This window comes from Bos javanicus, chromosome X (assembly GCF_032452875.1).
Source record: "Bos javanicus breed banteng chromosome X, ARS-OSU_banteng_1.0, whole genome shotgun sequence".
NCBI classification, from domain to species: domain Eukaryota; kingdom Metazoa; phylum Chordata; class Mammalia; order Artiodactyla; family Bovidae; genus Bos; species Bos javanicus.
In genome coordinates this window covers 4,983,737-4,996,069 of record NC_083897.1, presented here as the reverse complement: position 1 = coordinate 4,996,069, position 12,333 = coordinate 4,983,737, and the positions used below count along the sequence as shown (strand labels likewise).

General features: G+C 40.9%; 1 protein-coding gene across 3 annotated transcripts; it reads left to right on the top strand.

Annotated features, from left to right (window-relative positions):
• Positions 1-4,661: 4,661 nt before the first annotated feature.
• C1GALT1C1 (C1GALT1 specific chaperone 1) lies at positions 4,662-8,713 on the top strand. 3 transcript variants are annotated; one of them, XM_061408622.1, is made up of 2 exons: positions 4,662-4,826; positions 6,990-8,713. In XM_061408622.1, exon 2 carries the CDS (start codon positions 6,995-6,997, stop codon positions 7,949-7,951), a length of 957 nt encoding a protein of 318 aa, XP_061264606.1. In that variant the 5' UTR covers positions 4,662-4,826; positions 6,990-6,994; the 3' UTR covers positions 7,952-8,713. The 3 variants fall into 3 exon arrangements, with proteins under 3 accessions (XP_061264606.1, XP_061264605.1, XP_061264607.1); XM_061408621.1 differs by lacking the exon at positions 4,662-4,826 and adding an exon at positions 4,871-5,581; XM_061408623.1 differs by lacking the exon at positions 4,662-4,826 and adding an exon at positions 5,639-6,592.
• Positions 8,714-12,333: the final 3,620 nt, after the last annotated feature.

Below are 12,333 nucleotides of genomic sequence, written 5' to 3'. Positions count from 1 at the left end.
AAAAACACCAATACAGTAAATTAACGCATATATATGGAATTTAGAAAGATGGTAACGATGACCCTATATGCAAGACAGCAAAAGAGACACAGATATAAAGAACAGTCTTTTGGACTCTATGGGAGAAGGCAAGAGTGGGATGATTTGAGAGAATAGTATTTAAACATGTACATAATCATATGTGAAATAGATCACCAGTCCATGTTCGATGTATGAGACAGGGTGCTCAGGGCTGGTGCACTGGGATGACCCTGAGAGATGGGATGGGGAGGGAGGTGGGAGGGAGGGTCAGGATGGGGAACACATGTACACCCATGGCTGATTCATGTGAATGTATGGCAAAACCACCACAATATTGTAAAGTAATTAGCCTCTAATTAAAATAAAAATTAAAAAAAAAAGAAGTTGTGGTACATACACACAATGGAATATTAGTCAGTCATAAAAAGGAATGCATTTGAGTCAGTTCTAATGAGGTGGATGAACCTAGAACCTATTAAACAGAGTGAAGTAAGTCAGAAAAAGAAAAATAAATATCATATTCTAACACATATATACAGAATCTATAAAAATGGTACTGAAGAATTTATTTACAGGGCAGCAAGTCGTGTCCGACTCTTTGCAACCCCATGAATTGCAGCATACCCGGCCTCCCTGTCCATCACCAACTCCCGGAGTTCACCCAAACTCATGTGCATCGAGTCGGTGATGCCATCCACCCATCTCATCCTCTGTCGGCCCCTTCTCCTCCTGCCCCCAATCCCTCCCATCATCAGAGTCTTTTCCAATGAATCAACTCTTCCCATCAGGTGGCCAAAGTATTGGAGTTTCAGCTTTAGCATCGTTCCTTCCAAAGAACACCCAGGACTGATGACTGAACTGAACTGAATGGAGAAATAGACATACAGAATAGACTTATGGACATGGGGAGACGGGAGGAGAGGGTGAAATGTGTGTAAAGAGTAACATGGAAACTTACATTATTATATGTAAAATAGACAGCCAACAGGAATTTGCTGTATGGCTCAGGAAACTCAAAACAGGTGTTCTGGATCAACCTAGAGGGGTGGGATGGGGAGAGAGATGGGAGGGAGGTTCAGAACAGAGGGGATATATGTATACCTATGGCTGATTCATGCTGATGTTTGAGAGAAAACAACAAAATTCTGTAAAGCAATTATCCTTCAATAAAAAAATAAATAAACTTAAAAAAAAAACCTCTGGTTACTTAGCTCCAAAAAAGAATTAAAACTTAAATGAGATTGCAAGCATGAATATGCCTGAAAACACAAATGAGATTCATTTATGGACCAACTATACTCAAATGGAAACAATAATGAATTTGCTCAGACAGGGAATTTATTAAAGATGAACATCTGTGAAATTCTAGGCAGCAGAGGTTACATATATTACAGGTATTAATTTTGGTAAACACAGAAGACACCTTTAACCCTCCAAAAAGATGTTATGCAGAGAACAATCCACCTTAGATTTTCTTCAGTATTTACTATTCCAGTGAACTGTTGTGGAAAATCATGTTAATTTCCCAAAGGCCTTTGGACAGATTTCAAAAATTTGAATGTTCAAATGCAAGTGATTGCCAATTACTAAAAATTAATGACTTCTCATGCTGAATAATGCATGCACTTAGCAGGAGGACTTTAACAATAACGCAGTGTTGTCAGTTTTGAATGCAGTCTTGCCTTACCTCCTGGGCACATGAAGGCAACCAAATTTTAAAGCAACCCCCTCCACCCTGACAAGGTGCAGGTTAGTGTGTTTAGTGAAGTCTTTAGTGCAGGAGAGATAAGCTGTTTATTTTATGCTTAATATTACACTATATGGATGCACTTTAAATAGTTCAACCATTGATAGATATTTCCCACTATTACAAACAACAATGCTTTTGACCATATACATTTAGCCTTACATTCTGATGCTTTAATTTCTAGGGGAGAGATTACAAGAAGTGGGTTAGCTGGGCCAAAGAATATTTATAAATATTCTTAATTTTAGCAGAAACTACTTGCATGTAATTTTTCAATTAGGACTACAATGAGGAATGATGTTTTAAAAATAAAATCACCTAACTACAAGTCAACCATCTCACTAATCTCACTTCAAATGCTAAGTATCCTTAAACACTGCTTTAAGTAGAGAACTGGGTTCTTAATCTCTCATTGGCAGTGCTTTTAATGTTGAAAATTCTGTGGTTTATTGTTTCAGAGCATCCTGTATCAGTATTTTCAGTTTGGTATTCCCTCCTATACTAGAAAGAAGCAGTGGTTTAAATTGACTCTGTGCCACTGTCTCTGAATTCTGAGTGCCACTTTTATCTGTCTTTCCTTGGTCCCTTTTTGCAAGGAGAGCTTGATTGTCTGCACTCTGAAAGTATTTTTATTGGTATCTTTCCCTCATTCTTTTTCTCCTTCTAATCTTAAAGATCCCTTTATTTGCTGTTCTTCAAATTCAAAAATAACAAATGCTTGTTATGACCAGTGAAACAATGCAAAGAATGCAACTGAAGAATGTATAAAGACAAGGCTAATCATTCCCACCTCGACCTCCTGATGTGATCAATATTAACAGGCTGCTGAGGAGCCTTCCACAACTCCCTTTGCTCATTACCAACAGATCAAACATATGTGCACATATATAAAACGGTTTCTTTTCTGCAAAGCATAATCACACCATACACATTATTCTGCAACTTGTTTCACTTAACTAAATGTGTGTGTGTGTGTGTGTGTGTGTGTGTGTGTGTGTGTGTGTGTGTGTATAGATATAGGTCATCGCTGGTGGCTCAGTGGGTAAAAAGTCTGCCTGCAATGCGGGAGACCTAGGTTCAATCCCTGGGTTGGGAAGATCCCCTGAAGAAAGAAATGGCAACCCACTCCAATATTCTTGCGTGAGAATTCCATGGACAGAGGAGCCTGGTGGGCTACAGTCCATGGGGTTGCAGAGTCGGACATACACACACCTCACACACACATACACGAGGTGGTTGTGGTTTAGTCAGTACACATGTATTAATATATATGTGACAATAGACAATGTATGTCATTTAACAAAATATAGTGGAAATACTCTGCCGTCTTAAGCTCTTTCCCAGTTCTAAAATTTATTTTTGTATTCCTCTGGAGAACGTACCACCATGTATTTGTAATGGATTATTTAATATCTTTATTCCCAGCTACACTGAGAGTTCCTTAAAGGCAGGGGGCTAATTTTGTTCACCACTGTATCTCCAGAATTTAGGGTAGTGCTGCCAGGATAGTGTGGAGAAGGCAATGGCACCCCACTCCAGTACTCTTGCTTGGGAAATCCCATGGACGGAGGAGCCTGGTAGGCTGCAGTCCATGGGGTCACTAAGAGTCGGACATGACTGAGCGACTTCACTTTCACTTTTCACTTTCATGCATTGGAGAAGGAAATGGCAACACACTCCAGTGTTCTGGCCTGGAGAATCCCAGGGACGGGGAGCCTGGTGGGCTGCCGTCTATGGGGTCACACAGAGTCGGACATGACTGAAGTGACTTAGCATAGCCAGGATAGTGAGTGCCTAAAATCTATTTGTTCATTGTTTCAGTGCTTCCTGAAACTTTCAGTCCACTTAAACTGGGTCACTGCCAATACTCAAATATACATGTCTTTAGGAACTCAGGGCTGGGTAAATCACCACTTAAAGTTATTTGGATGGAACCTGGTGACAGTACATTTTAAAAATGTGTAAGATTTTGTGCTTTTTAGCAAAAACCCCTTTATGTCACAAAAATGAATTTTAAGACAGCTCGCATGTTTAGCAGAAAGCGAGCTCTACACTTGTAATTAGACCTGAGTTCTAGTTCCTCTTCTGCAGTTAATTACTCTGTGATCTTTAGAAAGTTCCTTACCCTTCCTTTCCGGTCCTGATTCCTCATCTGTTGTTCTAACATTCATTAATTCCACAAATATATACTGTCCACGGCGTGCTGGTAACTAAGGCTAGTGATACAGGGGTGAGTAGCATAACAGCTAATAGCTAGGGAATGCTTACTCTAGGCTTGGTCTTTTGCTAATAAGAGTCAAAGGCACTATCTCATTTAATCTTCTATGAGATAGCACTACCGTGATACTTTCTGTACTTTACAGAGGGGGAAAGTGAGGCATAGCGAGGTGAAGTAACGTCCCCAGCATACCAAATGACGCGGTGAAGACAGCACTGAACTCTGGACAGTGGGGCTTCAGATACCGTTCCAATAACCTTAGCGACTCCTTGCCCTCATAATTTGGTGACTGTTTCAGTGGTCTGCATTTAACCTCAGCCCAGGGGTACTGGATGGAGCACCCTCTTGGTGCAACGTCTCAAGGGTTCGTCAGAGAAACCAATGAGAGACCTGACACTCGGATGGAACGCTCTACTCCGCTCTCGCAGTTTCCACGCCCGGAAGGTGAGGCGGTGGGAGGTGTTGACGGGTCGTACGTGCACACGCACGCCTCTCTCGGCGTCCCCTTTGGTATGGGCCAGCGTGCGGGTCACGCCAGCCCGACGCGCTTCTCGGAACTCGGCAGGGGGCGGGGAGAAAAGGCGCGCTGCGTGCGCGCCGGCCCCTCCGACGTCGGTGCGGCGGGAGGCTCCGCCCGACCGAGGGCTTCTTTGCCCCGCCCCCTTCCCGCGCCGTCGTGGCGGCCACTTCCTGGCCCTCCCCAGCTTTTGCGAAACCAACGAGAGGACACCGCCTGCATCTAGAGCAGCCCAACCAGGAACGTAACCGAGTGGCGCGCGAACGTGAGAGGAAAGCTGTGCGTGGCTGCGCTTTCCCGCCCCTGAACCGTTCTAGACGCGGGTGAGTGCTGGGGCTTCGGCCCGCACCTGGAGCTGCCCGCGGAGCAGCTCCCGGAACGACCCCGCCCCTCTCCAGGGTAGGCCTCGGCCCTGGCTCACTCCCAGCATGCTCTACGCGAGGTGCCCAGGCAGGTCCAGTGGGAGGAACAGTGAGGGGGAGAGATTGAGCGCCAGCTTCCTAGAAGCGCTCCCTCTGCCCCTCCTTGGGGTCTTGGGTTGACCGTGTTCTCCCCCTCACTTACGTTCTCCATTTCATCCTCCTCCCTTTTCCATACTCCGCCCCAACCACCTTCATCTAAAGAGACTCGTATGGAAAACCACTCTGGTAGTTTCTGCCTTGTTTGTGCCCGTGTGCAGTTTTAAGTTTCCCTCCCCTCTGCACCAAATATCCTATCATGCGCATCACATATCATGTGCTACTCCTTAGGAAAATTCGTGCAAATGACTTATAAGTGGTATCCCCATCAAGAAGAATCCTGACATCCATATGCCATTATCAAGCTAAGAAACACTACTGAATTATCATATATTGACCAGGAATAATATGAAATGCCAAAGACCTATGTAAAAGAATTCATTTTGCAGTGCATCTGACAATTCTGCTTGTTTCCTGTCAATTCTCTTTTCCTTATTAGAGCTGTGTTTGTTGACCGAGTTCTGTGAGTGACAGAAAAACTGTCCTGCCTCTTTCCCCACTCCCCCACCCCTGCTTGAGAATTACGTCTGTCAAGCTATTCCACACCTGGTCCTTCAAAGGTAATGGAAGTCAAAGTCCATTTCCTCTAAAACCGAGGGATGGTGTCCTTGAGGCAGTATGGTGGTGTTAGATGCAAGATCTGTTAAATTATGATTAACAGATCTTACATGTTTCTTCATTTATAGGAAAACAGGGTTATTCAGTAACTTGTTTATTATCAATAATATGGATAGAAGCACTGTTGAGGTCATTATTCTGTACCAGAAAAAACATTAAACTGATGTCAGGATATGTGATTTCTAGTTCATTTCTACTACTGACTGTGACTTTGGGTCAGTTACCTAACCTCTGTGGACCCTCTATTTCCCTATTTGTAAAAAGAGAAAAGCGACATTAAGTATCTTCTAAGGCCACTTTCAACTTAAAGAAACACAGGGAAAAAATCTAAGTAGCTCAGAACATTCCTTGTGGAGATGGAAAGGAGATTGGGAAATTTTCAACAGTTGTATTTAATGTTGACTTTTCTTTTAATTTCTAATTGAAATCAAAGTGTAGACTTTTTACTTCCCCAAAGAATAAACAGATGCCTTTGGAGGAAATAAAAATGTTCATTAATGGTCCCCAGATATGCCTTATATTGACTCAGTTCTCATCCAAATAATTTAACTCCTTTCATTATGGGCTTTTATTACATCAGTTAGTTGAGATACTGTGTTGAAAGTCATTTAGTCTTAGGAACAAGAGGGTAAATATTAACAAATATGGTATCAATTCCAAGAAATTTGCTTTAGATGTACTCAAAACATCTGGTAGCAGCCATCGGTTAAATAAAGCTTTAGATTGAGAACAAAAGCCAGCACAGATACCAGTGATGATATAGCAACTGTAAGTGGTTTTATTTGTTCAGTTTAATCACCGACTCAATGGACGTGAATTTGAGTGAACTCCGGGAGTTGGTGATGGCCTGGCGTGCTGCGATTCATGAGGTCGCAAAGAGTCGGACACGACTGAGCGACTGAACTGAACTGAACTGAAGATTTTCTTGTAAAAGTCCATTTATAGCTGCAGAGGTATTTAAATAATATAATGCAAGCTTGTGAAACAAAATTCCTTTCAAGAGAATGATGGACAGACTACCTCTGTAACATTGGTTTCTGGAGTCGGTACTTTTAATTCAGTACTTAGTTAATTAAATCCCCATAGATGAAGTGCAGAAATAGCCTCCCAGAAAATTCTACGGCTGCGAGGTATTTCTGCAAAGTTCCAGTTTATACCGAGCAGTAAGATACCATTGGAAGCAAAAAATTCTTAAGATTCTCTTGTACTATTTGCAACTGATTCCATGTCAAACCTGGGAGCCTTTTTTTCCTTAACATTAAGAGCCAAATGTAAGTATAGGGGAACTATCAAATCATTAGACTAATCCTTTTCTATTAAGTATCCTAAAGTTCTTTTTCTTCTTTATAGGAAAAATGCTTTCTGAAAGCAGTTCATTTTTGAAGGGTGTAATGCTTGGAAGCATTTTCTGTGCCTTGATCACTATGCTAGGACACATTAGGATTGGTCATGGAAGTAGAATGCACCACCATGAGCATCATCATCTCCAAGCTCCCAATAAAGAAGACATCTTGAAAATTTCAGAGGATGAACGCATGGAACTCAGTAAGAGCTTTCGGGTATACTGTATCCTCCTTGTCAGACCCAAAGATGTGAGCCTCTGGGCTGCAGTGAAAGAAACTTGGACCAATCACTGTGACAAAGTAGACTTCTTCAGTTCTGAAAATGTTAAAGTGTTTGAGTCAATTAACATGGAAACAAATGACATGTGGTTAATGATGAGAAAAGCTTACAAATACGCCTTTGATAAATATAGAGACCAATACAACTGGTTCTTCCTTGCACGCCCCACTACGTTTGCTATTATTGAAAACTTAAAGTACTTTTTGTTAAAAAAGGATCCATCACAACCTTTCTATCTAGGTCACACTGTAAAATCTGGAGATCTGGAGTATGTGAGTATGGAAGGAGGAATTGTCTTAAGTATAGAATCAATGAAGAGACTTAACAGCCTTCTCAGTATTCCTGAGAAGTGTCCTGAACAGGGAGGGATGATTTGGAAGATATCTGAAGATAAGCAGCTTGCTGTCTGCCTGAAATATGCTGGAGTGTTTGCAGAAAATGCAGAAGATTCTGAAGGAAAAGATATATTTAACACCAAATCTGTTGGGCTTTTTATTAAAGAGGCAATGACTAATCACCCAAACCAGGTAGTAGAAGGATGTTGTTCAGATATGGCTGTTACTTTTAATGGACTGACACCTAATCAGATGCATGTAATGATGTATGGGGTATACCGTCTTAGGGCATTTGGGCATGTTTTCAATGATGCATTGGTTTTCCTACCTCCAAATGGTTCTGACAATGACTGAGAAGTGAAACAAGAGCATGTATATGATCACCGTACAGGACGTGTATTGTTGTTATTTGTAGTAACAACTGCATATATATCCAACACAGCAGTATGTTTCTTTTTTTGTTTTCTTTTTCAATTTGGTGGCACTGATGTATTCCCACATTGAAGTTTAGTAGTACATTTTTAAATAGGGTGGATTTTTTTTTCTTAAAAAATATGATAATTTCAACTGTGTTGGAAAGAAATGTCCTAAGAATAATAATTTTACAAATAAAGGATATATTTATAAGTAATATATGTGATAAATTCTAAATTATGAACATTAAATCTGTGGCACATTTTTTTGCTGATTGGTTAAAAATTTAACATGTCTTTTTAGCTTGCTAAGATATGCAAATGAAATCTCTAATTTCGAATCTGTGATTAAAGTAAAACTTTTAGCTATGTGTTTCTGTTACTTCTAATGTTGGTTTATGTTCTAAGCCCTCATAAGTGCCAATGGATTTGCTTTCTCAGAATACACAACCAAGCAACCAAAAGAATGTTCCCAACCCCTGTTAAAGTGAAAGTTGAAATCTGTCCATGAAAGTGAAGATTACTTACAAAGGTTAATAATTTTCCTGGGAGCTAGTTTATTCCTCGGCATATACAATTTCTCTATGCATATATTGAAATTGGAGTGGTGACCGTAAAGAATGTAATTCATTTAACTTCATTGTTTCCCAGTTAATCAAGCTCTCAGCTATGGCTTGAATAAAAATATACCAGTTGAGATTGATTTACTCCTGCAGAGCAAGTGAGTTCTGTGGAAATCTCCTTTGTTGTTGTTTAATCGCTAAGTTGTGACCAACTGTTCTGAGACCTCATGGACTGTAGCCCACTAAGCTCCTCTGTCTGTGGGAGTTCCCAGGCAAGAATACTGGAATGGGTTGCCATTTTCTTCAGGGGATCTTCCAACCCAGGGATCAAACCCAAGTTTCCTGCATTACAGGCGAATTCTTTACTGCTGAGCCACCAGGGAAGCCCCTTTGTGCTTAGTCTCACAGTCGTGTCCAACTCTTTGCGACCCCATGGACTGTAGCCCACCAGGCTCCTCTGTCCATGGAATTCTCCAGGCAAGAATACTGGAGTGGGTTGCCATGCCCTTCTCCAGGGAAGCCCCTTTAAATCTCCTTTAAAGAACTCCTTTTGGTAGTCTGGCAGTTCCATTTACCTGGGTTGAATCTGCCCTGGTTTTTGTTTACCTGTTCAAATTTTGAGATTTTTTTTTTGCATGTTCTTGATTGTATCGTATGTTGATGGCACCTGTTTGGTGTGGAGGCCTTAACCTCACCATTCACCTCGGATTACTATGCCATTTGCCTGATTTCAGTGGCTACCTAGAAGCCTTAAGGATGGTAGATACAATAACTTCTGTCTTCATAAATTTGTGAAATACTTGGAGCTGATTTGCCCTCTTATTAGGCCTGCACATGCCATATAAGTCAGATCCATAAGCCTCCACAGGGTGCGAGACCATGACATTTTAGAGATCAATTTTTCTTGTAACTGGCCTCATGATGTTAATAGTCTACCACAGCTTTTGTAAGCCAGAAAGAGAATTTCCTTAAGAAGGCCTTGGGCTACAAATTATCAATCATCAGAGTAGTGTGTAAAACCCTTTGTTTTAATTTGTACGATCTTCCTCATTGGGACTCTTGGTTAAGATGAAAGGTTATTAATTTAGAAAAGTAATAAATCAAGCACCCTAATATGTGGTCTCAGATGTAATTACTACAAACCAAATCATATTCAGTGAGTATAATGATGCACAGTATCTCACTGAGTGTGACACCCAGTTTACAAGTATCACCTTGCCCCCAACACCAATATATTAAAATTTTTTCTAGTGTATTATCACCTTCAATTACATTAGGGTATCAAAATATTGTTGAAATAAATATATTAGAGAATGCATTCCATTGTTTGATTTCCTAGTGGGTACTAAGGTAACAATTGCTTTTTAAACCAAATTGATGCTCTTGATTGTATTTTTATACGAGTATTCCTTTATAAAAGGGACTTTTCCTGGTAGCTCCGCTGGTAAAGAATCCACCTGCAATGCAGAAGACCCTGGTTCAATTCCTAGGTTGGGAAGATCTGCTGAAGAAGGGATAGGCTACCCACTCCAGTCTGCTTGGGCTTCCCTGGTAGCTCAGCTAGTAAAGAATCCACCTGCAATGCGGGAGACCCGGGTTCAATCCCTGGGTTGGGAAGATCCCCTGGAGAAGGGAATGGCTACCCACTCCAGTATTCTGGCCTGGAGAATTCCTTTATAAAATGTTAGTTGTCTTAAATAATATACTGTCTCTTTGAACATATTTGTACCTAGTCTTGTAGATAAAACGAATCAGTAACACAGAAAATTGTGCTATAGAGGTCATGGTACAGATTTGATCATGCATTCAGTAGTCAAAAACTGTAACCCTAACTACAGTCTTATTGGGAAGAGAGTTGGGAAGAATGGACATCTAATGAGAATTGATCATGATTGTGAATATATTTTACATATGGCTGGCTAATGCCTACTATATTGGACAACACAGGTCTAAACCAGTTCCCCAAGTGTGAGACCCACTGGCTGAATGTAAATGAGAGAAAACTAGGTTTCTTCTAAAAGTTATATTTATCTTTCTGGTTTTCTTGAATGCAGTGGAAACTGCACCTTGACTTTAATTAGGCACAAGTTCAGTCACTAGACCTTCTTTTTCAAAACACTGGATTTGGAGCAAAATATAGATTAGCTCTCTCGGCTTTTTTCTTCATGTAGCTAGAAGATTGCTTGTGTATCAAATCTGATTTATAATGCCCAGATTTTTCTGTAATGCATTTAAACAAACCCATCTATTGGGCTTAAAGCAGGGAACACCTATATTAGAAAAGTTACTGAAAGCACAGTTTAGTAATGATGTACCACTAATTTTCTACTCGTTTAAAATGTTCTGTTCCTTTTAGTGCCAGCTCACTTGGATTGATGCATTCGCTGCATGTCTGAGTGGATATGTGAAGAGCCTGTTTGTAGTAGTTTAGCTTTCTTTTGGCATAGAAAAAAAATTCAGAAATTTTTCCCAACTTTCCCACAAAGGAATCCCCAAAGTCTAATGAAAGAATAATAACTCAATTCCAATATAATCAAAGGTAAAATACTGTATTCAAAGGATAATGGAGGAAATGACTTATTTAGAAAGTATGAAATGGTGAAATGAAATGATGGTGTGTATCTGGGGTCTCTAGCATAATAGAAAAGTCCACTTTTATTAGTGTGGAATCTATACACTATACTATTCCTTGCATATATTGAATACCCATTAGCTCAACACTAGACCTGGTTATTTTGTGGAAAGCAAAAAGGCCCAAACACATGATTCATACAGGCAAACAATCATTTCATATAAGCTTTGCATGAGCAATAAAACAAGCCATTGTTTACTATTAGAATATGGTGGTCCCCTTTTCCTTAAAAATCATTTTGATAAGTGCCGTTTCTCTTAACCCACATAATCCCCATTTCTTTGATAACTTTCACTGATTCTGTGCAAGAATGGCCATGCTGGTTTTGCCATTGCTTTGGCAATTTAGTGAAAGACCTGGGAGGAAGAGCAGGGCCTAAAAATAAGATTTTCTATGAATGGATGGATGGATGGAGTGAGAAGCTGCATGTGTTCACTTGTGTCTGACTCTTTGTGACCCCATGGACTGTAGCCTTCCAGGCTTCTCTGTCCATGGGGTTCTCCGGGCAAGAATACTGGAGTGGGTGGCCATCCCCTTCAGGGATCTTTCCGACCTAGGGATTGAACCCAGGTCTCCTCTGGTGGCTCAGCTGGTGTAGAATACACCTGCAATGCAGGAGACCTGGGTTCGATCCCTGGGTTGGGAAGATCCCCTAGAGAAGGGAAAGACTACCCACTCCAGTATTCTGGCCTGGAGAATTGGACTGTATAGTCCATGGGGTGGCAAAGAGTTGGACACCACTGAGCGACTTTCACTTCACTTCTGCACTGCAGGCAAATTCTTTACCACTGAGCCACCAGGGAAGTACAGGAGTGAGGAAGGATGCCCTTAATTATGTGACAGGCTTACATTTGGAAAAAAAAGTAAGCAGTGCTTCTAATGAATGAGTGATAATGAGGAAGGATGCCCTTAATTATGTGACAGGCTTACATATGGGAAAAAAAAAACAGCAGTGCTTCTAATGAATGAGTGATAAGAGACATCTACAAAGGTACTCAAAGTGTAGAATGGGGATGTTTTAATAGTCAAAACACCAGGCCCATACCATCAGGAGGAAAAAGTGGTCCTAACTTGGGGCTTCCCTGGTGGCAGTAAAGAATCCGCCTGCAATGCAGGAGACCTGGGTTT